The 26,357-nt window shown below is 46.8% G+C and overlaps 1 protein-coding gene across 6 annotated transcripts in view; it reads left to right on the top strand.

Annotated features, from left to right (window-relative positions):
- AKAP8 (A-kinase anchoring protein 8) overlaps positions 1-26,357 on the top strand; it is a 1,455,819-nt gene that overhangs the window by 361,196 nt on the left and 1,068,266 nt on the right. For all 6 annotated transcript variants that reach the window (XM_069603890.1, XM_069603889.1, XM_069603892.1 and 3 more), the window contains 2 exons: positions 14,501-14,783; positions 15,328-15,814. In XM_069603890.1, coding sequence (XP_069459991.1) covers positions 14,501-14,783; positions 15,328-15,814 — 770 coding nt within the window. The remainder of the gene's footprint in view (positions 1-14,500; positions 14,784-15,327; positions 15,815-26,357) is intronic.

Raw genomic sequence — 26,357 nt, 5'->3', positions numbered from 1 at the left:
TGCCCTTGACTTTTCCAGAGGAAAACCGTTACTTTTACGAACCTTCAAGAATAACAAACAAGACCTGGAGTTAAAGCTGAAGAAACCTGCATTGTGTGTCGGAGGTAACCGGGGCTCTGCCGTGTCGATAGCCAAGGCGGGTAGGAGCGTTTGCTGCTATGGTACTGTCCTTGGCTCCTACAACAAAGCAGCGCCAGTAAAGTCAACACAGCTGGTGAGTCTGGGAGGCTGATAGCAGACCGGTCTGTGTTGGAACCAAGGTTGCAAGCGTAAACATTGTGTGAACAAATCTGAAGGAAACAGTGTGTGAAGCTTATGTGACGAGAGACGCAAATATAATTGAACATTAAAGGAGTGACTGAACTTTTGAAGACCAGATAGATACCGTAAACAGAGTGTTCCAGGCGCCACGTGGATGATCATTCGAAGGTCTTTGTTAGGTATCCAACTGAGAGGTGGCAAATGTAAAAAGGAATTGTGAAATTGAAGTGGTCCTGCAACGGGTCAAGCTAAACCCTGTGCACATTCGAAAGTCTTTGATAGTTCATGCAAACTGAAATTGGTCTGAGCCCGGCTGAAAGGGATCCGGGGGAACTGCGAGTCACCCGAGAGAGAATATTCTCTGAACATTGGAGAAGGGGATCTGAGCCCGGAAGAAGGGGATCCAATGTCAAGAGTGAATCACCGGAATTAAGTCCTCAGAAGAGAAAAGGAACTTTGTGTTTCTTTTGGTATATCAGGCCTGCTGAATCAAGAGACTTTGATAAATAGAGACTTGGGCGCAGAAGGCCCTGATGCTGGTTATGGAACTGTATCCTCGTACGGAAGAAGCCAGAGAGTGTGCTATGCTCGGTCGAACCGCCTTGTCCCGTGCTAAAAACGTGGGGAAGGAAGACCAACGGCCTGAACGTCCTCGCATATCATTTTTGTGATCACATCTTTCATTTTTTTAAAACACTACCCTACGCTGTTTGTATTTAGAGGTACGGATTGGCAATATATATATATTTTTTTTTTAGTATAGGCCCTTTTATTTTGACGCAATTCCACTAGGACTGCATTATTATTATTTGATGGTCGTTGCTTGCGCCCATCTGTAGATTTAGGATTAGGTAGGCGTTAATGACACCCTTGTTGAAGTTCAATAAATATCCTTGAACAGTGCTCACTTGTCTGTTTTACTGTTGATACCATCCCTTCCTTACATAGTCCAACCTTGCATATTTCAACGTGTGTGTCATTTACTCAAGAATAACCGACCACTACAATTCCTCATTCAGGCCATTTACATGCATGCATAAACAATTAATCCATTGCTATTCAAGTTCATTGAAAAATTGCCCATGTCCTGCGTCAATTGGTCAGTTATCAGCCATTTTCCATATGGTTGGCTCTGAAATATTGCTGCACCAATGGCGCTGCAAAAGACCTGGTGCAAATCCACCACCAATGTTAATTGAGCCAAGTGACGGCCTTTCTAGTTGTCATTCCAATATAAAGGTCGTCACAGGAACACTTGATGACATATATTACATTGGTCGATTGGCAATTAGTAAATTGCTGCAATTGCCACGAGAATGTTTTGTAGAGAAATACATTGGTTTTTTTACCATAAACTGACAGATACTGCAGTTGCAGCATGCATGATGCATTGGCGCACGTTCATGGGTCCAGGCGAAAACATTTGATGAAGGTATATGCAATCTCGAATGAAGAAGCTGGTCCCAAATATTTTTACCACATTTGAGCGCACAAAGCGGAGGACCCACTGTGCACCCTGTGCTAGGGACCAGGTGCCAATGTTATCGAATCAGTTTCTTAAATTGTGCAATATGTTTCGAAAAGGTGGTGAAACAAACGATTCAATCTTGGTCTGTCATTTTCTCTCGAGAGCGCAAGAAATATTCTCTATTCTCTGTCTGTGAAATGTGCCCTCTTTGCTGATCTCTTAATCAACTTAGGGGGATACCCCCTGGGTGATTGTTTTGCTCCTTGGGCTGATGCGCGATGTTCAAAATCACTATTCAGAGTACAATACTTCCACATTCGTAAAAATTGTCCATAGGGTAAATTGTTCCTCAACAATCTAGGATGCTAACTGGAATACAATAATAAAGTGTTCCGGTCTGTTGTCTTGCAATATAAGGTGGTGTTCAATCGTCCACTTTGACACATAAGCAAATCCAGGAACAGCAGTGCCGCTGGCGCGCAATGACAGTTACACATTAAATTGCTGTTACACTGATTAAGCTAAGATGTAAACTCATCCAATGTTTCTCTGCTGCCTTGCCAAATGAAGATTATATTGTTGATATATCTTTTGCAATGGAGGACTTGGTTACCAAAAGGATTGTTACTATAAATGAAATGATCTGCAAAGTCTGCCATATATAAATTGGCAAGGTTGTGTGCAAAAGATGTACCCATAGCAGTGCTATGACAGTTCATTTAAGAACTGAAAGAAATAGTTGCATAGGGCTATAAACACTGTGGTTGGTCAGCTATTTAGCTGGTGCTCAATGATGTTATGAGCCTCCATTTGTGGAATATTTTTATAATGTGCCATTGTATCGAGAGAAACCAAGTAGTTCTCATAATCAAACGAAACACCTTCAAAGGAGTTAATGGCTGCTGTTTTGTGTCCTTGAGAAAGGACTGTGTATTCTCTGCCAGTTTGTATATAACCTTTTCAATGCACTTGCCACAAGGTTCAAGTACCGACCCACATATAGAAACTATTGGTCTGCCAGGTGGATTCTCAAGATTTTTGTGGATCTTTGGAAGAGCATATAGAGTTGGCAACCAACGGTCTCTAGGGGATAGGAAACAGGCCTCCTCAGGTGTGAGAAATCCCTGTTGAACACCTGAGAGACAGAGTTCCTGAAGTTGCTCCATCAACTCATCAGTGGGGTCTACACATTTTTTGGACTGATGGTTTTCATTATTAATCAGTGATTGTACCATGCTGATGTACTGATTTCTTTTCGCAGAATCACAATGCTACACCCTTTATCCGCCGGCTTGATTACAATATTCCCATTTCCTGCCAAGGATTTAAGGGCTTGATTCTCATCCATGCTTAGATTGTGATAAGTGCCCGGCTGTAAATGGCCTGCAAATACACATGGTAGGGCCTGTAAAATAATAATCTCGAATGCCACTATCATCCGGAATGAAGGTCGATTTGGGCCTAAAGCCTGTAAACAAAGCAGTAGGACTTTGTACCTTATTCATGAAGAAAGCTCGTAGTTTAACACTTCGAAAAAAAACTTTTCAGTTTAAGCTCAGTGTTGTTTAGAGTTGTCCTAGGCAGGGACAAAACTCTGACCCTTCTTTAAGGCATGTGCTTCAGCATTAGTCAACTGGTAATCTGATAAACTGAAAATGGCAAACTCTAACGGGAGTAACCGCTTTGGCGGGTGTGGAAAGTTTGTAGGCGTTCTACTAGTGGGCCATTCCTTCTCCTGGGTGGACGGCGCCCCCGGGTTGTACCCTGTCATAACAAACTTTGAAAAGTTCCATTTGTATTGTATCTATATTTTAGCATTGTGTTGCAAACTTTAAAATATTGATGAAAGGTGTATTGTAAAGATGAATTATTAATGTATGAGCAAATTCATGAATACATTATATAAAGTTGATAGTAGCTGTAGAGCTGTACAGATGAAATCAGTCAATACAAGTAACACTTAAACTCTCAAGGTTTCAGTTATAAATGTATATTTATTTATTTACACATCAGTTTTTAGAAAAGGCTATTGTTTTTAACAGTCAAGCAAACTTTAGAATCACTTTTCAAAGTCACTAAAGTTGGTGAATACACTTTGGTTATGCTAATACATTTCTCCTACACCCTGAAGTGACTTCAATAACAGCCTTGTATAGTAACATTACATCATCTTTCATAAGGACTCACTGTGCATGCCCCTTGCACAACGCGCTGTATGTATTCCATATATCCTTCCAATGCTGGAATGCTGAATGTTGTGCTTCCAATTGTATATACTTTTACTTCTGTGTATTAATTTACTGCGTATTTCCAAATCTGTAACTATGAATATGTATGTATGCATGCGCAATACACTATCTATTTTACATATCCCTCCATGGGAACGCTGTGCATTCAACTGTATATACTTTTACTTCTCCAGCATTGGATCTTTCATGGATTCACATGCTGTGAATATTCCCTGTCGTCAGGCTGGGAACCTCAGTCATTTTTAACTTGGTGTTTTCCTACGGAAAACTTTGACACTTCAGTGTCCTATCGTTGTTCTTTTTGGGTGCTTTACTCACCACCAATAGGACGTAGGGTATAAATAGCCCCGCCCCCGCGGCTTCCCTTCAGATTTCAACCGTCTCCAAAGTGTTGGGATTACCTCGTGTTTGTTGTCATTTCTACACGTGTGGTGCGATTGCTGAAAATGTCTTCAGGAAAATCATTGTTCCGGCCCTGTGCGACCTGCGGGCCGCGGAAAGTGTATGAGGGGGGTGGGCATATGGACTGCCTTTATTGCCTCTACCCTCATCATTCGGCCGAATCCTGTGAGATCTGTAAGGGGTTCTCTCAAAAGACGCTTAAAGACCGCAATCGGCGGTTGGTGTGCTGACCGTACAAAGGTACTTATCCTTCCTCAGAGGTGGGCTTGGTCCGTAGCTTGGCATCGGAGAGACTGGCCCAAGCGGCAGATAATTGCCGGTAAGCATTAGCGGAACCTCCAGCTAAAAAGTCCCGGCCTGTCCCAGGGGTCGGTGAGAGTGGTCTCCCCTTGTCAGTTAAACACCTGTCTAAAGGAAAGTCTTCGGCCAAGCATGGTCGTTTGGACCAGCCACGAGGATCTGGAAGTAGGCCTGAGAAGGAATCTCAGGGGAAGGTCAAAGATTCTTTGATGAGACGCTCCTCTTCAGGGGATCATCACAAGTCCTCCTCCAGTAGAGAATCGTCAAAGCATTCGTCCAGTGGGACCAAACAGGCGGTATCGCCTGAACTATCTGCTCCTCAAGCTGCAGTTCCTACTACGTCGTCGACGGGAGTCCCGTCATCCACAAGTCTGTCAACTGCAACACTGTTGGCGACTGTGATGTCTACAGCTCCGGTATGAGAAAAAGACCTGATACTGTTGTCATTGAGCAACGTGTTACCGCGAAGGATGCGAGGCAGGCTTCGGCATTTGACTCTCATCTACCAGACACGATTCTGCAGCAAGACACTGCATCGGAAGCGGAGGACGAGGGGGGATTCAGTGGCGGATCCGTCGCCCCTAGGATTGCAGTATGTTGGTCTAGCGACATCGGCGGGGGTGGAGGCTGGTCCACCCAGTTACCCTTTAATTAACCCACAGACGTGCTGTCCACGTTACAATCTCTGTTGGGCCAACTGTACTCCAGATTACCTCCTCTGAACGTGGCTCCGGTGGGGCCTACCGTCGACGTGGCCGGTGTCCCTCTGCGGCATGTAGCTTCAGCTGAATTGCCTTCACCCCTACAAGTGCCAGAAGATCGGCCACAATCCCACCCTGAGGAGGGTGAGCTACCGGATTCTGAATCTGACAGTGGGCCTAGAGAGACTGTCTGCTGGCTAGTCGTCACCGTCGAGAGACCCGGTGTGGGATTCGGACGTTGATTGGAACCACCTCGTAGTCTGGCACAGACCGACGCCCCCACCCCCGACGATGTGGGGGCATTTCATGCAATGATGGCTAAGGCATGTGCAGAGTTTGTGTTGGCTCTTGAAGAAGAGCGGAAGGAGTGCCTCCTGTTCGACCACATGGGCAAGAGACGGAAGGCGGTGTTCTCCGTACCAATCCTCGACCACGTGTGGCAGGAGGGCCTACATACAATGCGACACCCCTTCTCGGAAATGGCTATCAAAGGAAGACTAGAGAAGAAGTTTAAAGCCCCGGAATCGGCACCGAAGTTCTTGGTTTCACAGCCAACAGTCGGTGGTTTCAGCGGCAGCTAGCCGAAAAGCCAGGAGTGGGCACTAATGTACCACCCATCCTAATAATTAGGCCAGGAGACAAGATGCCTTTAGTAAGAAGGTTTTGACTGTGGGAGCGACGACGGTGAAGGCGGCCAATTCTCTAGCGATCATGGCTCGCTTCGATCATGAGATGTGGCATCGGTTGGCTCCTCTGCTGGAACACCTACCGGAGGAACAACGAAAGGCGGCTATGATGTTGGTGCGCGAAGGAGAGGAGGTGTCCAATCATAGTATAAACATTGCGGTGGACCTGGCGGAATCTGGTTTTAAACAGATCAATAACGGCGTGGTTCTGTGTCGACAGGCGTAGCTTAAGTGCATAGACTTTCGGCCAGAGGTGCACTACAAAGTGCCGGATATGCCATGCGAGGGGGAGCAGTTGTTTGGGGAGAAAATAGATGAGTACCTTAAGGATATGAAAGAGGACTCTGAGACTGCCAAGTCGTTGGGAGCCTTGCAGAGTGGGCGCTCGTTTAGTCCCTTCCGTCCCTTTCGTGGGGCTTCGAGAAATACCCGATTTGCTTCCCCCAGAGACCGAGGCTATGGGCGACCAGGCTACTCCTCTCAGGGATATAGGAGGTCGGCACAGTCAACGCAGAAGAGTAGAGACTTTCAGGTGTCCAGGAGAAGAACGGGTCAACCCTCTTCCTCCAGAGGGAGGCAGGCTAAACCACAGCAATGACTATCAAGCGAAAGGCCGGCTGGGGGGGGGCAGGGCGGTGCTACACATGGACGAGTGGTGCAAGATCACAACAGACCGTTGGGTGTTGGACACAGTGCGCTTGAGACACTCCCTGGAGTTCCCGTGTTCCCCTACCCCCATTGTTCCGGTGTATACCGTACAGCCCCACCTTCACATTCTTCAACAAGAGGTGTTGCTTATGCTGCAGAAGGGAGCTATAGAATGGGTTCCGGTAGCCAAGAGAGGCCAGGGGGACTCCCGGTACTTTGTGGTAAAGAAACCCAATGGCAAGTGGCTGCCCATACTAGATATTCGAGCGTTGAACAAGACTCTGCAAAGCCTGAAGTTCAAGATGCTCACACTTCAGGAGGTCGTGCGGTCTGTGCAGCCGGGCGAATATCTGGCCTCTGGAGCTGTAGGACGCATATTTTCATATCCCTATGCATCGGCGACACTGAAAATTCCTGCGTTTTGTCGTGGGTGAAGATCACTACCGATTTTGAGTACTTCCGTTCGGTTTAAAGTCTCCCCCCAGGACGTTTACAAAATGTCTGGCGCCGGTGGCGGCCTGGCTCCGAAGAGAAGGTCATGTGTACCCATACCTGGATGACTGGCTGGTTCGCGGATCGTCATCGGGGGAGGTGCAGGAAAGTCTTGGCGCTACAATACAGCTGTTGCAACGGCTAGGCTTTGCCGTGAACTGTCCTTTGCGCCCTCCAAGGACTTGGTTTTTCTGGGGGCACAGTTTGAAACTCAGCTGGCACTTGTGAGGCCATCAGAAGAAAGGGTTTGGAAGCTCAAACAGAAAGCGGCGGAGTGGACGATCGGTACAAGGGTGTCAGTCCGAACATACATGTTGCTGCTAGGAGCCATGTCGTCTTGCATCCCACTGGTGAGAAACTGTCACAGGAATTCCTCACCGACCGACCGATGGACACAGAGTCGGGGACCGTGGTCCGACAAGGTGGTGATCAACGGCAAGCTGGTGGAAGCGCTTCGATGGTGGCAGTGCTCAGACAACTTGGTTCGGGCATGCCTTTGCTGGAACCGGAATTTCACTTCACAATAGTGACGGATGCCTGTCAGACGGGATGGGGAGCACATCTCGGAGACTCGCAGGTCCAGGGCCTGTGGTCTCAAGTGGAATTCCGTTTTCACATCCATGTGCTAGAACTAAGAGCAGTGCATTGGGCCCTAAAATCGTTCCTGCCGGGCATAAGCGGGTCGGTGGTGAGGGTGTTGACGACAATACCACCACAATGTTTTGTCTCAGGAAACGGGGGCACGCATTCCAGAGTGCTGTCGAAGGAAGCACAGGTCCTCTGGCATTGGGCTCTATTGCACGACATCAACATTGTGGCCTTTCATCTACCAGGAGTGTTGAATGTGCAAGCGGATGCTCTCAGCAGAGAGGTGAGTCAACTACACGAGTGGCAGCTGAAGAAGCAGCAGGTGTCCATGCTCTTCTGAAGGTGGGGCTGTCCTTCAGTGGACCTCTTCGCGATGAGGGACAACAAGCAGTGCAAGGAGCCTGCCAGCAGGTGGCCTCATCCCGAGTCTCTGCATTCTTGTTCCCGCGGACGGACAGGTTCGCTTACGCTTTACCTCAGTTTCCACTCATTCAACGGACAATCCAGTGGATTCAGAGATACCCATGTCGTGTGATTCTGGTGACCCCATTCTGGGCCAGACAACCGTGGTTCTCGGATCTCCTTCATCTGTCGGTGGCGGAGCCGATTCGGTTGGCGGTGACGCCGGACCTGTTGTCTCAAGGCAAGGGCGCAGTCTGGCACCACGATCCGGGCTCTCTCAGTCTGACGTCCTGGCTCCTGATTTCTCCGAATTTGGACTCCTAGACCTTCCTAGTGACTGTCGCCGTATTCTAGGAGCAGCAAGAGCTCCTTCCACGAATGTCTCTTATGCAAGCAAATGGAAAAGGTTTTGTGTGTGGTGTAAGGATCAACCTGGAGTGGACCCTTTGAACATTTCGCCGGAGCAGGTTTTGCCATATCTGTTGCAGTTAGCAAAAAAGGGCATTGCAATCTCCTCTGTAAAGGTACACTTGTGGGCAATCTCTCGATTCACTTGGAAACAGCATGCAACGCCTCTGTTTAGTGATAGTTTTATCAAGCATTTCTTGAAAAGATTGTTTCGAATTTTTCCACCAGTCAAGAAGTTCCCTCCAGAATGGAGCCTTAATGTGGTTCTGTCGGGTCTGATGAAGCCTCTGTTTGAGCCAATGTCGTCGACTTATTTGCAATTTTTGTCTTGGAAAGTGGCTTTTCTAGTGGCCATTACTACGGCCAGAAGAATATCCGAGTTGCAAGCTTTAGTGGTGGATTCTCCATATTTGTGGTTCTTCAAGGATAAGGTGCTGTTGGCTACTAATCCGCACTTTATCCCCAAGGTACCAACGACTTTTAAAAAACTCTCTTCTATTACGTTGCCATCGTTCCTTGCTTCAGCCTCGACGCCTGCAGAGCGGTCTTTGCATTCGCTGGATGTGAGAAGAGCGTTGAAATTCAATTTGAATCGTACACAGGACTTCAGACTGTTTTAAGCAGCTGTTTGTCGCTTATGGACCTTCCGTCAGAGGACGAGCGATCTCCAAACAAAGCTTGTCCCGTTGGGTGTCGTCTGCTATCTCACTCTACCACGCAAAGGCTGGGAAACCTTTGCAGAAGATCGCGAGGGCACACTCGATGAGGTCTACAGCATAGTCGGTGGCATTGTGGTCAGGTTTTCTGTTGGCGGACATCTGCCAAGCGACCTCCTGGGCGATGCTGCATACCTTTACTAGACATTATTGTCTGGAGAGGCAGCATGGCGAGGATGTGCAGGTTGGACGGGCGGTTCTACAACGCCTGTTTCTATAAGGGAAGCCCAGCAGCTTCGTGGTATTTTTTGTTTACACTTGATCACTAAATGGGTTTCTTGTCTCAAGTACGTGATCCTGTTTCTATATTGGTTTGCATATGCACTCCGCCATGTATGGTGGATACTGCTATGTAATCTATTCACAGCATGTGCATCCATGAAAGATCCAGTGCCGGAGAAGGGAGTAGTTTCTTACCTGTTACTCCATTTCTCCAGCGTTGGTATCCTTCATGGATTCACATGCGCCCGCCCCTGCATGCAAACCTGAATTCGGTTACCTCCACTTTGGAGGTTAAAATCTGAAGGGAAGCCACGGGAGCAGGGCTATTTATACCCTACGTCCTATTGGCGGTGACTAAAGCACCCAAAAAGGACGTCGGTAGGACACTGAAGTGTCAAAGTTTTCCATAGGAAAACGCCAAGTTAAAAATGACCGAGGTGCCCAGCCTGACGACGGGGAATATTCACAGCATGTGAATCCATGAAAGATACCAACGCTGGAGAAATGAAGTTACAGATAAACTACTCCCTTCTGTGTATTGATTTACTATATACTGCCATTTCTGTAACTACGAATACGCATATCCTTGCAATATGCCCAGTTACCTCTGGGTTCGGTGCGCACTATAAATAAACAAACAAGGGTAGTTTTGCATTTATATTTAACACCAATATACTTTTTAGACTGTGTTTCAGGAAAGAAGGGTTAAGGAAAATAGAAAGGTTAGAACATACTTTCATATAAGGTAAAGCCAGTTTGAATCATCCAGTGAAATCCAGGTAAGCCTTACTCAGCACTAAAGTGTTCAGCAAATTACAACCTATGAGGGAAAAGCAATGCCAAAGTCAGTGGATTCAGAATGGTGCCTTTTTGGGAGCCAGGACAGCCAAAATCAATTGGGCAAAGTCTATAGTTCTGATGCACTTCTTGGAAACAGTCTTTCACAAAGTTAGTTCAATAAAATCACTGAAGGAACACAATCTGGTAGGCCTGTACAAGGGGAGTTGAAGTCAACTTGAAAAGTTAAGCAAGTGCAATTCTCAAGTGACAAAGCATGACTTAAGGCAAGAAGGTAAGTACCCCAAGCCCAAAAAGGATCTCTGATTTGAAGAAAGGGGTCCCGCTGGATTCCGTCTTGCTACAGCCAAGCACAGCCTGGTTCCTGAGCCTTAGTCGTGGGGACAGGAGGGAGGATGTCTGCAGGGCTCCTGCGGCAGTACTTGGGGAAAGGCTTCGGCAGCTATGAGTTTACTTCAATTCAGCGGCGCTTCGCGGGTTCAGCGCCTCGCAAACAGCACTGATGCAGAACAAATATATCTGGTTGGACTTTCTTTGCTCCCTCGGTCCTGAACTCTGTTGAGGGAACTCTGGATCGGGAGTTTGCTGTTCTGGAGTATTCTTATGAGGCTCCTGGAGCTTTTGGACGGATTTGTGCCGCGGACGTTGTTGCACTCGGTTATGGATTCTCGACCCCTGGTATTGGGCCTCTGCAAGACTGAAGAGGCACAGCAAGTTGGGGATTGCGCCAAAGTGGAGTTTGTAACAGGGCTATTTGGTCCCACCAGTCCAAGGGGAGAAGTTGTTCCGTCTGCAGCTTCTCTGTTAATATGAAAAAGGAGGTCAGCACAGCAGCAGGGCTTCACTGGGCAATTCAAGGTCCAGGAGGTTGCAGCAGGCTTCTGTTCACGATTTCTTCTTCGCATGTTTCTTCTAGTGGTCGACTCTGCCTCTAGTCCCAAAACCCTTGCCTTTTATGCAAGTTCCCTTTCATTCACAGCCTAGGCTGTCAATCACACAGCAGGGTGGCTGTCCTTCCCGGACAGACAGCTGGCCAATCAGGACTGGTTCCGATCAGACACACCTAGAGACAAAGGACAGGGGAGTTTCGGGACACTCCCACATATCCTGTCTTTCCAGACAACCTGGAGCCAGGGGCGGGCTTCAGGGATGAAGCCCGCCAAAGGCAAAACATATACAAAGGGCTCAAACCTGTCTCAACGCACAGAGTAAAAGCCAAGAAAGACCTCACAAACAGAAAATTGCGAAAAAAAGACCAGGGCCATTTTGACTAAATGGACACCCATGGGTGCTGTACTGCAGCTAAGGGTTCAGCTTGCAGTGAAAATGCACACTGGTAGTAAAAAGTAAACCACTGCCACCAGGCATTTAAAGTAGTGAGGGTAACAAAAAATGTTACATGAGAAAGTAGGATAAGGGGCTACTAGGTAACTTCCCAGCACGCCACATAAAATTGTGTGTGCTAGACCTACAAAGTAAAAAGGTAAGTATCATCAATTGCACCTTACTATTCTTGGGAACAGTAGTTAACCCAAGAAAAGTTAGTTAAACATTGAGAGAAATCCAAAGGACTTCTCAGTGACCCTGCTCTTAGGGTGTTGTGTGTCACTATACAAAAAGCAGATGCCTATGGAGTTTCAGATTCCAAAAACAGTGAAAACATAAAATCCTAATCAGGGAAAAACAAATGAGTCAGAAAATGGTCCCACTCAGGAGTTAAAATTAAAAAGTCCTAAATCCAGCAAAAGAGCTGGGGGGGGGTCTCAAAGTGGAAGGAATTTAGCACAGAAATGACAATTCTCCCTAACGCAAGCAGAATAAGCTCAGAAAGCAGCCAAGTATGTGAAGCGTCATGCGGTTCAGTCAGCATGAATAGGATTTTGCAGTCTTCAGATTGGTTAAAATTCTTAGATGAAATGTGACGGCATGCACCAAGGGTAACACCCTTGGCCTCAAAATGTTTTTAGCACAGGATTTCTTGGAGAGTTGAGGTGCTCTTCTGCTTATTCCCCAGCCAGGGGAGGATTTGAAAATTATTTGCGGGAAGCCTGATGCAACAGACAGTGGCTTTCTGTGTTTCAGTATTAAAGTAGGCTGGCTTCTGATTCTACCAGAAGGTGTAACCTCTTAGCCCCCAAAGATTATTGAGGACAGGGTTTTGCACCTTTGTGGAATGGCAGGCTCTTTGAAATGGGTCAGGTCCAATATGATTCTAAAGAATGATGAAATCTCATTCCTTATATATTGAAATCATAGTAGGTGATTGATTCACTTTGAAGCCTTTGGCCAGAAGCAATCCTTAATCATTTTAACAAAATGATTTCTCTCCTTTGCTATTATACCGAGAGTTCGAAGTCAGCAGGAAAACATGTTTCTGCACAAGGAAGTGATGCAAGATTATTTTTCAAGATGACAAGTGTTCCTTTCTGAATCACGTTGCTTCCGTTTCCTGTGTACTTCATAACACTCTACCTCTCCTTCAGAACAGAGCCTCTTCTCTAATTATTGTGCTTGCCCTCCCACTCCTCACAAAGCAGCTCCTTTTAAATTGTTTATGGCTCAGATCTTCACAGAAACTCAGTTACTCCCCATGGGATGAGGTGTGATTTTTCTCCATTGAAATTACCAAATGATTTCCTGTGTGTAGCCTGAGTCATAATTTCTATCTTAAAAGCTACATTATTAATTACCAGCGATTGGTGCATGTACGTAATGGATCAAGGACATGGCCAAGCTGCCCCCGGGGAGGGGCCGGAGGGGAGTAAAATTGGGAGACTCAATGTCCTTGCCACGAAACCACTAACTTTGGCGATTGGTCTATGGGGGCAATGGACTAAAAACACAGTAAAGCTGTCTTCAAGGGGGGAAGGGGAGTTGGGAAATTAAATTTTATTGTTGAAAAACTAATAAAAAGAAAAAAAAAGCTACATTAGACTTTTGAAGAGGCCCACGTTTTAACATGAAAAACTGCTAGCAGTTTTTCACCTCTACACTTCCAAAAAAGGTCAATGCAAATTTTGTATTATTTCTGCCTTTGCAGGCTTGCTTCCTTTGGTTGTTAGGAATACATCCTGCAATAGATATGTCAAACAAAAACTGTATACCAATGTTGCTAATAAAAACGATTTGTGCTGTGTTTTTAAAAGTCCGCCTTCTTGCTGCTAAAATGAATTTAGTTTTAGCAGACTGTTTTAAACTTGTAAGATCTGCCAAATAGATATTTGTGTGATCTGCAGTTGTTCTCTTAGTCCAAAATGAGTGTTGAAAAGGTAACGTACATGCAAAACGTCTGCTCGGTTTTAGCATTTTCACTTGATCAGGAAGGTTTCCCGTTCACTTTTTAGCCTCTAGTGACTCTGTGTACAGTGCACAGCAGAAGTATACATGTTCTCCGCTATATGAATGGCAGTGATTTACATTGCATATTCAAAGCTTGACACCAGCTTTGGTGCAATCATAGACATTGCCTTGTAGCACCAGAGCATACGTGGAAAATGTATGTTTAGCAGCAGCACTGCTGCGAAACTACCTTCACCTTACACAGCAAAACTCTAAAAAGCTCAGCACAGTCCACCCTCTCAGCGTTTGGTCACATGTATTGTATTATGTAATAGTCCAACCTGCTAAATGCAGTTGGCTGGCAGGGTAAGTGTCTGTGCTTCATTCCAGTGGAACACTCCATAAAAGGGAATCTGCAAGGTAATGATGTGGAATTCAATAAGGTGTTCAGCTAACACATTTGCCTGGACAAGTATGCTAAATCTAAGATACTGAAGGGCTAGGCTGAATTTAGCCCAAACGTCTGTGCATTGACATATCCATGTATCCACCTCGGCCTTTCTATTCAAATACCTGGTGCACAAAATGTTCCCTTTCGGTCTTATTCCTGATAATGATAACCTGATGCCATAGAACAAAAGGGACTACGGTCAAGATCGTGTAATGTAGATTTCATCAAATGTCTGGTTAATGAAATGTCAATATTGCAGTATCATTAGAATAAGTGTAACTCATTTATGTGCATCTCTTCAGTTTAATCCCTTTTCTTGGCGCTGTCAGAACATGTCATTTGCATAAATGGCAGCTTGTCTGGTGGTAATCTTTGGAGTAGACACAAGCATGTTTGAAGTTCTGAAAACCTTTTTGTTTGCTTGTACAGGGTATGAAGGCTATGACTACTACAACACCCAAGCTGTTGCAGCCCCACAGGCTGCCACATATAACTATAGCACTGGTGCCTGGGAAGCAACTCCTCAACCGCTAACAATGAGCATGCCTCCACCACCACCACCACCTCCTCCAGCTGTCCAAACTAACATGCCTCCCCCACCTCCACCAAACACTATGAATAGAGGTGGCAACGATAATAACGATTCAATTATTGCCAAAATAAACCAACGTCTGGACATGCTATCGAAAGAAGGGACAGAGCCACAGGAAAGGTGAGACTGCTAAAGCTTGCGTTTTTCTATGAATTCATTTTGTACCGTTTTTTTTTTTAAACGTGATCCAAACCATTGAGCAGTTAATTTGTTTAAAAAGAAAGCCTGTCCTCATATTTGTATAGATGGCAGCATAAAAATGATCTAGTCATCATTGGGAAGGTGCACAGAAAAACAGTTGAGGCATAACTTTCCAAAACTTCCCACCACAGGCTGTTTGCTTTTGATCGAAAGATAGTTAAAATGACTGAATTTGGAAGAGTAAAAGAGGTTTCCATGAGTAACCCTATAGTAAATGTATCTAGTTTTGTTATATTTATCTTCATATGAAACGAGTGTTTAATTAAATGTAAATACTCTTAAATGATTCTGAAATTCAGCGTTGATAGATTGTAATGACTGAATGTACTAAGTAAAGTAGGATCAGCCTTCTGGTATCGATCAATAATCTTCTTGATTTAGTACTTTACTATGACCATTGTTTCATAAGACATGCTGTTGTGTCTTTCTACCAACGAATTGCATTCCTTTCTTTTCTGTGCAGCACTTTTAGGTTTGATACTTTCGAATCCTACGATTCACGGCCTTGCACGAATGACCCTAATATGTACAGGCCTGGTTATGCATACCCTGAAGTTGGAGCCAACTGCAATGATTCCTTTGGAAGCCACATGGACACCAACCGCAGAGATCAGTGCTTCAACAGAGGACGTGACCATTTCAATCCAAATAGAGGGAGAGGGCAAATTCGGCCCCGGGGTCGTGGGAATACTTTTAACCGCAATGAACGCTTCATGCCATCCTCAAGTTCAGAGCGACTGTCTGCACACTGGAATGAGCTAAACTTCATGGGTGGACGAGGAATGGGTGGGCTTGGACCCGGACCCGGACCAAACAGACTCCCGTCACTGTTCTCCCAAGCCCTTGCTCCGGATTATAGCATGGTGGGAATGCAGGGTGTGGGAAGGTTTCCCGGCAACATACCGTTTGGAGGTGGCAGACAACGAAACAGGATTCGGGACAAAGACCAAGTAAGTAGCAACATCAAACTTAGTTATCGTCAATCAATGTGGCAAGTTCCTCTCTGTTAAATAACTGAAATGTGTTTTTAAGTCCAGCCTTTTGAAATTATAGGACCAATTCACAAAATGCCCCGGAACAGAAGGCAAGGTGCAGAATGTGCATTTCTTTCTGTGTTGGCATTTCACTGCCTGAAAATGAGATTGGCTTTTTAACTTGTTTTTATTGATTTCTGAGAATAGCGTCTAAAAATATAATTAACCTTGTCGTTTTTTCAACCCCCACAAAACACAAAACATATTTTATGTAAAAGTCCCACACTTAGTTGATATGCTGGTCTTGGTTTCATTAAGCACTTAACATTTAAGAGGTACCACTAGCGGTTATCTATTGCACATCACATCAGATCCAGTATTCATGTAGCTCAAACATAGCAAAGGTTGTGGATGTTTTCCTATCTCACCTCAAGAGGTAAGTGCAGATGCAGTACCAGGACCCACATTTCCATCATGTGAACAACACAAGTATGCATAAAACGGTCCCCGTGCATCTTTCATAAATCGAGCAGTCGCACAAACATTGTAGTAATGTTTCACAATGTCATATGGCTGTATCATGTTCTTAAACCAGACCTCATGATTGGGCGGGTGCTATGTTGCATCCATTCTAAGGCTGTTTTGCGCCTAGCCAGTAGTAGAGCCAGCCTAATGAATTTTGTTTTCAGCTGTTGATAGTCTATTATGATGCACTGGCATTCCCATCTAACGCACCTTTTGTAAGGCGACAAAAAAGGTGGTGTTTTGGTTTGGTAAAAACTTTTTTATTTTTCAAAAAAAGAAATCGTCCTCTTTCTCCAGCATTGGCTCTTTCATAGATTCACATGCTTTTATATTCCCCGTTGTCAGACTGGGAATCCTCTGTAATTTAAAACTTATCATTAAAATAAACTTTTCCAAAGGCAAAATGCTACACAGAGGCCCAATAGAGCCTGTGTAACCATTCACTTGTGTAGTCCCTCCACCTCCTTTGGTCCTTTTAGACCCCGACCAATGAGGTGGCAGGGCTTAAGCTCCATCCCAGGCAGACCTTCAGATTTTTCACTGTGGTCTTCTGAAACGAGAATACTCTTGAGCTTGCTGAGCCATTTTCGAATTATTGCTTAAACTTGTGTTTTTCATCAAACCCAGAGGTAAGCTTTTAATGCTGTGGTTGTGTCTTCACCGGCTAACGTGTTCAGAGGCTTAGGGCACCTTTTTTAGTTTTTCTTGTTGTTGAAAGCTTATTTATGTATGCTGGCAAGTAACTACACATCATTATAGCAACAGTGCAGCATAGTCATTGCAGTATTAATAATATAATACAGGTACAATGTTCACTCATCGCTATCTTGGTCCTTAGCGAGGTATGATCTGAATTCACAACATAGGTCTTTCGGACAGGCAGCAGTTGGCTACAACATAATGTACGTATCCTCGCATTTGCTAAATCAGTTGGCTCTCTTACCCAGCCTTTTATGTTGGTTCGGTGTGGGTCTGTCCATTGGCTAAAAATACAGCGCTTGGCCACCATACACCCAATGTTCAAGAAGGAGCATATGCGCTCTTTGGGGCTCTCGATCCACACACCAAACAACCTACTCATCGGTAGTAGTTTTAGCATTCTATCACATTGTACGCATTTTCCCAGAATATCCCCAGGACCACAGCATGTGCATATACCCAACATCTCCAGTAACACGTTTCGGGCAGCACCCGTCATGTTCAGAGTACAGTCTCCCCAGCGTGCGCGGGGTATAGTGCAACATATGCAATATTTTATACTGGATTAGCTTCAGAATCGTATTCATGCATACACCGTTCGTGAACATACACATGGACCTCCAGTTGCCTCAGACACCTCCATCCCATGTTCCGCCGCCCACCTCCCATGGGCCTTGTCTACTATCGCTGGGGCCCTGCACATAATCCATTTGTATAGGGCAGTGAGTATCCTGCGGCAGCCATATGAGTTAGATATTAGGGTGACCAGTGCATTCTCTTAGGTGAGGGTGGTCAGCCCGCAGTCATTTATACTGTAGTAGTTCCATGGGTGTACTCCTGTTCTCAGCTTGCCAGGTGTGCAATGTCAAAAACGGGCCCTCTGGGAACAGATCCCCTACTGCCTGGTAGCCCATCTTAGACCTCAGTGTAGCATCCCACATAGGGGAAAGGCCTTGGAATCTCCAAAGTGGTAGCCAATGATAGTCTGCTACTGTCTTGAAAATGTCTCTCCTGGCTCTCCATTGATTAGTGTTGTCTGGACTGGGGTCCTAAGGACAATCATCCATATAATTGGTGTCTAGTATCAAGGTTTTCATGTCTGCTGTCCCCGCCGCCACCCATTCCAGCTTGGCGTGTGGCAGGAGCCCATCTGTGCCATTCCAAAAAGTGGCGAACTGCGCTAGGGCAACCAACCAGTGTATTTCCATGTGTGGATTGGTGAACCACCCTTGGCCATAGGGTCTCGCTTTGTCCTCCCATTTCTTCCTGACTGCCACGGAATGCCAAAGGAAGCTAGCCATGTCCCTTTGTAGGTTTCTGAAGTACTGCTTCCCCGGCCACATTGGCTCATTGCCAAACACATACAATAGTTTGGGCACCATGACCATATTGATCAGCGCCAGTCGCCCAGTTAGTGACATTGGCAAATTGGACCATAGCTCAATTTTTGCATTTGCCCACAAGCACCAGACATGAAGTTGTCGGCCAGCAGTGTGTCTCTGTCCCTGGAGATGAGAACGCCTAGGTATTTAAACCGGTCAGGTGACCATTGCAAGGGGAAAGCCCGTCAAGGGTAAGGTGTACTATCGGTTAGGGAGAACGCCTCAGATTTCCCATAGTTCACAACAAATCCTGAATATTGACCCACCCAGGTGGCATCTTCCATAATTGGGTCTAGGCTAACATGAGGGTCCCTGATGTATAAAAGCACATCTGCGTGTAGTGATATGATCTCGGGTTGGCCCGCTATCCAAATTCCCCTATTCCGTTGGCAATGCCTCATCAAATCTGCCATTGGCTCAATTCCCAGAGCAAAATATAACCAACAGTGGGCAGCCTTGGCGTGTCCCTCTACGATTGTAACCTGTTAACCTGGACGGTGGCAGTTGAGGTATAGAGCAGCTTGATCCATTGGATAAGGTACTCACCCAGATTACGCTTGCTTAGCACCTCAAACAGGAACGACCAGAACATCATATCAAACGCTTTTTGGGAGTCTAAAGCGACAGCCACTAATTGCGTTGTGAGTCCTATACGAGACATGACCTTAAACAGTCGCCTAAGGTTCAAAGATGTGGATCTACCTGGGACAAACCCGGCCTGGTCAGGTTGTATCAGTGCCGGCATCAAGGGTAGCAGCCTATTCACAATTAATTTAACATAGATTTTAGTATCCATGTTTATGAGAGATAGCGGCCTATAAGAACCGCATTCCTCCCTGGGTTTGCCTTGTTTCAATAGCACTGTAATTGTAACCTCCCGGAGTGTGTCCTCCACCAATTGGTTGGATACGTTATCAATATAGCACACCGAAGACCTTACTAATAAACCTGAAAGTGGGGAGCATTACCCCAGCTACATCAACCTTGTTTAACAAGCAATGCCTCGAAGGGGCTACCTGATGCCTTAATAGGGTAGACTAGTATGCACAAAGTCTAGGTGTTCAGGCCACCTGTTGCTGCATCCTCATTGTTGTGGCGTGGGAGGGGAATGTTTGCTTCAATGTATGCAACAGCTTCCTTGGGCAGCGTGAAGAATGTCTTCCCTTGGTGTTGAAATAGCTGCACCAGAAACAGCATTACATACCGCACCATCCTGTCCCTTAAGAGTTTCTTCACACCTAGAAATGTCCTGCGCTCCTGCTGGACTGCCATGGAGAAATCCAGGTATATATGGACATCAGTTGATTTAATATCGGAGGTGACTCCTCTCCTTGGGCAGTCGCAGAATAAGATTGTGGTCTGGGTAATTCAGCAAACGGGATCAGTACGGGCCTATGCGGGGCCCGAAGTCTGTTTTGTGGCAGGCGACCAGTGGGCTCCCTCCACTCCAAAGTAGAGAACCGTGGAACCCCCAGCAGTTCTCTGAGAAGTTTTTCAGTTGCCACTTCCATGGGCTCCTTGCCGAATCCCTTGGGTAGGTCCACCATACAGATATTGTTGCGTCTGGAGGAGGGATCTGAGGTCGGTGCAGCGCTGCAGGGCATGCTTGAGATCCTTGGACATGGAGGACATTTGCGTTTTCAATTACACAATATCATCCTCTGCCGTCCCGATGCAGGTTTCTGCCTCCGTTACCCTGGCGCACTCCTGCTCCTTTTTGGCGCTTAGCACCGCCACCTTGGTGTTGATGTCATCGAGTTTACCACTTACGGATGCAAAGCCGAATTACATATTGTCCATTATCTGCTTCAAATCTGGCATTTCTGAGGCCACAGCATCTTCTCCAAGGCTGTTCCCCCTCTTCCAGTAGCTTTCTGCCTGGTGAAGGAGTCCATATAGCTTTGTTTATTTTTGTGCGCCACTGCCTTTCGTCATGGTTGCAGTAGTGGGCCCCTCGGCACCCCGGCTCAGACCTGACATTTTTCCCACAGAGGTCAGACACTGCAGTCACCCAAGTATTGGCACAGGGATGGGCAGAGTAGGATGGTTCATTGGGAGACAGCAGTTCACGTTCGTGCTCGGAACGGACAGGGCTACCCCAGTCAGGCGCCTCTTGAGAAACCCCAACTCCGGTGCAAGAGGTTTTTCTCCTAGCAGTGTGTGTAGTAGCTATCGTGACTTTATCGCAGAGGCAGGGCCTCCAGACCCCAAACCAGTTACCAGTCCAGCACAGAGGCAGGCCTTGCCAAAACAGCATCTCCACTCCCAACATTCGCCCCTTGAAGTCAGGGACGTCCTCACAGGCACTTCACTACTGGTGGGGACGAGGGACGCAGTGGTAGGGCCGCCGGGACTGTCCCACATCATTATATTCCTGCAATCACGGTTTGCAGTCCAGCCCCTCCAGCCCTGCATCAGTCGTCCTGGCTCCGTGATATAAACTGCTCCGGTGTTCACAGCAGGGCTGCAGTATAGTCAATGTCCTCCAGTGGAGGGCCCTCTCAGGGACAGTGCCGTAGCCCTGACGCAAGGCCCAGTCCTCTCAGTATAGATTCAGCAATGTCACGCTTCCACTTCAGTGAGCCCAACGTGGCCCCAGCACAGACTCCTTTCCCTCGCAGTGTTTCCAGTGTATTATTACCGCTGTGTGCCTGGTAGCGCCCATGTGGGGTCCCTGACGTATCCCTCTGTCGGTGGTCTCTCACCTCTTATTTAATAGTCGCGGTGGAGTGCGTCAGACGCAGGGCTCCACCAGCAACTCTCGACCAGGCTCACTGGTAGCTGCCTTCCGATCATCTTGTCGCTCCTTCAGGCCAATCCAGCACCGCACCAGACCCCAAGGCCGGAGTGGCCAGGCCGGATTCACCTCAGCCAGTTCGCTGTTCTCTGCTCCCGCCGTGGCATCCTCCAGCAGCCCCAGCATGCGCCGAGGCGGCCCAGGTCCGGCGCTGATATTACAGGCTGTAGTGGGGTTACGATCACATGATTTGGTGAGCTCCAGCCCCAGCCTTCCCAGCTTGGCCTGCCATGTGTTTTACCCATCAAGGGTCGGATCTCAGGTATGTTGCTCCGTTGGTGAGCTCGGGTGTTGTGGAGCTCAGAGAGGAGCAGCCCTTTTGCAGGCACCCAAACAGCAGTCCTGCTCCCTCCCCTCTTAACCCCCCCTCAGGGCCTTTTTTTATACCTGAATTCGTTGAATTTTGGCTGCCCCTCTGACACCTCATTGCAGAGCCAGATATGCACACTAACAAGGGAAATACTTGCCTATTCAGGCATTGCAGCAATTGTGGCAAGAGGGTGATTTTTATCAGGGACCCTCACAAATACTGTATTTACTGTCTTTACCCTCATGAAATACAATCTTGCAAAATGTGTCAAACCTTCTATAAGAAGACCCTGGATGACAGGCACAGGAGGCTTCTGCTACACCTCGAAAGCAGGCAGATGCCCACTGACGAGAAGTTATCAAAAACTGGGCCTTTTGCATCATTTAGACACACTGAGACTAGGCACACCAGGGCCCCATCTACTAATAGTCTCTGAATGGCAGGAGTACCCCATGGACCCATATGACGGGGACAGGGCTATCAGGATTTTTCTGACCCCGAGACCACAGGGGGATGAGCCATAGGAAAGGCACGTTGCCCAGAAATACACCCAGCGAGGAGCCGGATGAAAAGGGTACCCATATCACTGAAATGCAGAGAAAGCTCGACTCTCCGGGTGGGGCTTCTCTGCCCGATAATGTCTTGTTTCATTCAACCATTGCCAAATCAGCTGAAGTCAGGTTGCTTCTGAGGAGAAGACATTGGTTCTTTATGAAGATAGACAAAAGACACTGACCTGTTGCCACAATACTGATTTTGGATACAATCTGGGGAGAATATATTGGCCACTCTGCTCTCCACACCTGCGCTAGTGGCAAGGCCTGAGAAGTGCAAGGCCTCTGATTCGACTCCTTTGTGCCTATGAAGTCACCCAAAGCCAAACTCTGTGGTGATGGTGGCAGCTAGAAAAAGGTTGCAGAACCCAGCATCTCCTCTTAAATCCCCACCTGACAAGGAGGTACGCAAATTCCATGCTATGGACTGAAAAGTGGCAACAGCATCATCACTGGCGGTGAGGGCTGGCAACGCAGTGGTTATGCTGGCCATATTAGATGGGGAGCTGTGACTCCGGATGTCACGACTTGTCAAGCACCTAACAGCCGAATTTCAAGATGAAGCGAAGTCCATAGTCCTGGGCGGTGAAAGTGCTACGGACCATATGATCGATGCCGCTGTGGCCCACTGTGGATTTTGATAATTGGCTCATGGCATGGTTTTGCAGAGCCATGCCTGGGTTAAGGCCACCAAGGAGGTCCAAGTGCAGATTTTGGACATGGCCTTTTGACGGCCAAGAGTAACTGAAAGGCATTCAGTTGGACACTAACACAGCAAGGGCAATCAGTGACGAGGATACAGAGCGTTGCCCTTTTCGAGGCTCATGCGCTATATATAGATCATATGGCGGATCCTTCCAGACACAAGGCTCATCGTCTGGCTCCTACCAGACTTCCAGGTACCAAACCCAAAGAGGCAAAAGGGATCCAGCCAGGGCAGAGCCCAGGCCAGGAAGAATTGACATCAGGACACTGTGCCTCCCACATCGCACCAGTTGGGAGGGTGGATAAGCTTTTGCCTACAACACTCGGGCGTTGTCACGTAGAACAAGTGGGTGTCACAGGTGGTGCAAGGAGGCCATGCCATAGATTTTCTTCAGCAACCTCCTCGATCAAGAAACACACATCTAATAGAACTGATGGCGGAAGTCCACAAACTACTGCTGAAGGTAGCAATAGAGCGGGTCCCACTCCAGCAACAAGGAAAGGGGTTTTATTAACACTTCTTCCTGATGAAGAAGAAGAAGAATGGACAGTGACGTACAATACAATAGATCTAAGTGCCCTCAACTAGTTTGTATGTCGCCTATAATTCAAGAATGCCACTCCAGATGGTCCTTCTGTGGCTGAACAGGGGTGACTTTCTAGCCACCCTAGAACTATACTCCTACTTTCATATTCCGATCCACCCCTGGCACAGGCAGTTTCTTCGATTCTCAGTGGGGAATAACAATTTCAAGTTCAAGGCAAGCCAATAACATGTTTCCTAAAGATCGGAAAGGACTCAATGGTTTTAATGTTGAGAGGTAGGGTGTTCCAAAGTTGGGAGGCAAGCACTGTGAAACTAGCGCCTCCTGCTCTTCTTCGGGCGAATCTGGGCACTGATAGGCATAAGGAATTGGATGATCTGGTAGTTCTGGTGGAGGATGTTTAAAGTAAATTTGTTGGTGAGGTACGGTGGGGCTAGGTGGTTTAAGGACTTGTAGGTGAGGCAAATGGTTTTGAGGTCAATTTTTTGCTGAATGGAGAGCCATTTACATGATTTCCTGGTTGTGGAAATGTGCTCTCGTCTAGGGATGTTGAGTGCTGCTTGTAGCGCGTTATTTTGGAGAACCTGGAGTTTGTTGATTATGGATTGGTTGGCTCCTAGGTACAGGCTATTGCAGTAGTCCAGTTTGGACTGGATGAGGGCTCTGGCAAGAGTGAGGCAGCTGTTGGAGGATAGGAAGGGTCTGCTAGCCCTAATTAGCTTACCCGTATAGGCTGTGGCTGAGGCGGTCGCATTGATTTGATTGGAGAGGTTGGTGTTGGCGTCAAGGTGGAAGCCTAGGGTTTTCACACTCTTAACGATGGGGATGGTATTGCCATCTATGATAATGTTATTGTAGCAAGGACTGAGTTTAGACAGGTTATTGGGAGAGCCGACCAGAAGAAGCTCTGTCTTCTCATCATTCAGGCATAGGCCGTGGGTGGCCATCCATGCCTGAATGATGGAGAAGATTTTGTTGATCTGGGTGACGTCCGCATTGTAATTGCCAGAGATGGTGAGGAGGATCTGGGTGTCATCTGCGTAGTTAGTGTAGGTGACACCCAGACGGTCCAGTTTGTCGAAAAGCGGCTTTGTAAATATATTATACAAAGTGGGGGAGACGCAGGAGCCTTGTGGGACTCCGCATGTGATGGGCATGGGGTCTGCCGCTGCAGTAGTGGAGAAAACTTGCATAGTTCTGTTCGACAGGAAGGATTGTATCCATGCGGAGGCAGAGGAGGAGAAGTGGGCTGCGATAGATAGATGGTTGCAGAGGATTTTGTGGTCGACTAAGTCGAAAGCCGCTGAGAGGTCTAGGAGAAGTAGTATTGCGGCATTACCATTGTCTTTGATTTCGTCAATCTGGCTTTTGAGGTCATCCAGAGCAGTTTCTGTTCTGTGTTGAGGTCTGAAGCCAGATTGACGTATGCTTAGCAGTTGGTTGGATTCTAGGTACTCCTGAATCTAGAGGTAGGAGACTCTGTCCAGGATTTTTAACAGGAAAGGGACAGTGGTGATGGGTCTATAATTAGTTGGTATGGCTGGGTCTAGTGATTGTTTTTTTAAGAGAGGGAGAACCCAGGATTGTTTTAGGTTACTGGTGTTGACAAAATATCTAGCACCAGTAGCTGCCCATCTTAGACGATCAGGAGTGTCGGTCTTGCCGTACGTACCTGGACGACTGGCTCATAAAGGGAAATTCCCTAGGACTGGCCTTAGAAGTGGTGGCACAGACTACAACCCTGCTTCAGGACCTAGGATTTACCATCCTCAAGGAAAAGTCATCTCCTCTACCAGTGCAGAGCTCAATTGTTCTGGGAGCAGATCTGGATACGCATATCCCAAGGGTAGGTCCATACCCAGACAGAGTGGCAGCGATACTAGGGTTGTTCACTTGGTTTCAAGAGAATGCAATGTCCACGGTATGACAATACAAGTTCCTCATGGGCATGATATCCGAAATGTATCTTCCTCATACCGAATTGCAGACTGACGATGAGACCTATTCAGAAAGAAATGGACAAGCAATTGGTCCAGTACAGCAGATCATTGGAGAACATCGTGCACCTCACACCAGCATTCCATGGGGCATTGCGGTGATGGGGCATAGAGGCCAACTTACTTCAGGGCATGCCATGCCAAACCCCCACATCAACTTTACTGCTCCGGACGGATGCCTCTCTATAGAGATGGGATGCTCATTTGGTCAGAAAAAGACACTCTCCCTGGAGCTGAGGGCAATTTGCTGGGCTCTAAAGTCATTCCAACCAGTCCTCACCGGTCAGGTGGCCACGGTACAAACTAACACAACGTCAACGCACTAAACTAACACGCAAGGGGGGCACAAGATTCAACATCTTGTCTCTAGATGCGCAGAGGCACTGGAACTGGACCCTGAAGCACAAGATCCACCTGAGGGCAGAGCACCTCCCGGAAAAGGACAACATCCTAGCAGACTAGCTCAGCAGGGCATTTTTGCAATCCTACGAATGGGAACTGAGCGAGCGGGAGCTGGGCAGGCTGTTGGACGTTGTTTAGGGGTCTTCAGAGGTCGCAACTGCGACCTCTGAGGACTCCCTTGCGACCACATAAAAAATATTTTTTTTTTTTTTGGTAATGCAAGCTCCTGGGCTTTGGCCAGCACTATGTGGCTCTTTACTTCTGGAGTGGCTGGCTTTCTTGTTCAGGCCCCTTAAAAAAATAAGAACAGGAGTTCCAGAAGTCTAACACTTTGAGCACTGACCCTAAATAAGAAAGAATAGGAATACCAAATAATGTCTTTCTGGAATTCTATACAACAATTGCTAGACTCATTAAAGGTTTATTTCAGACTCACTTCAGGGGGTGAGTTACTGATTTAGTCTGTTCTTAAACACCTCAACTCAGGCTTTCATCCTTCTGAGGTTGATAAATGAGTACCAACACAGGTTGGGCGATATTGCGTGTATATTTTTTCTATATAAAGCGTTTAAGCGTAAATGCTATATAATAACACATCATTAT

This window comes from Ambystoma mexicanum, chromosome 3q (genome assembly GCF_040938575.1).
Source record: "Ambystoma mexicanum isolate Mex_15411 chromosome 3q, UKY_AmexF1_1, whole genome shotgun sequence".
Classification (NCBI taxonomy): domain Eukaryota; kingdom Metazoa; phylum Chordata; class Amphibia; order Caudata; family Ambystomatidae; genus Ambystoma; species Ambystoma mexicanum.
The sequence above is the reverse complement of the archived record's forward strand: the minus strand, read 5'-3'. Positions and strand labels throughout refer to the sequence as shown.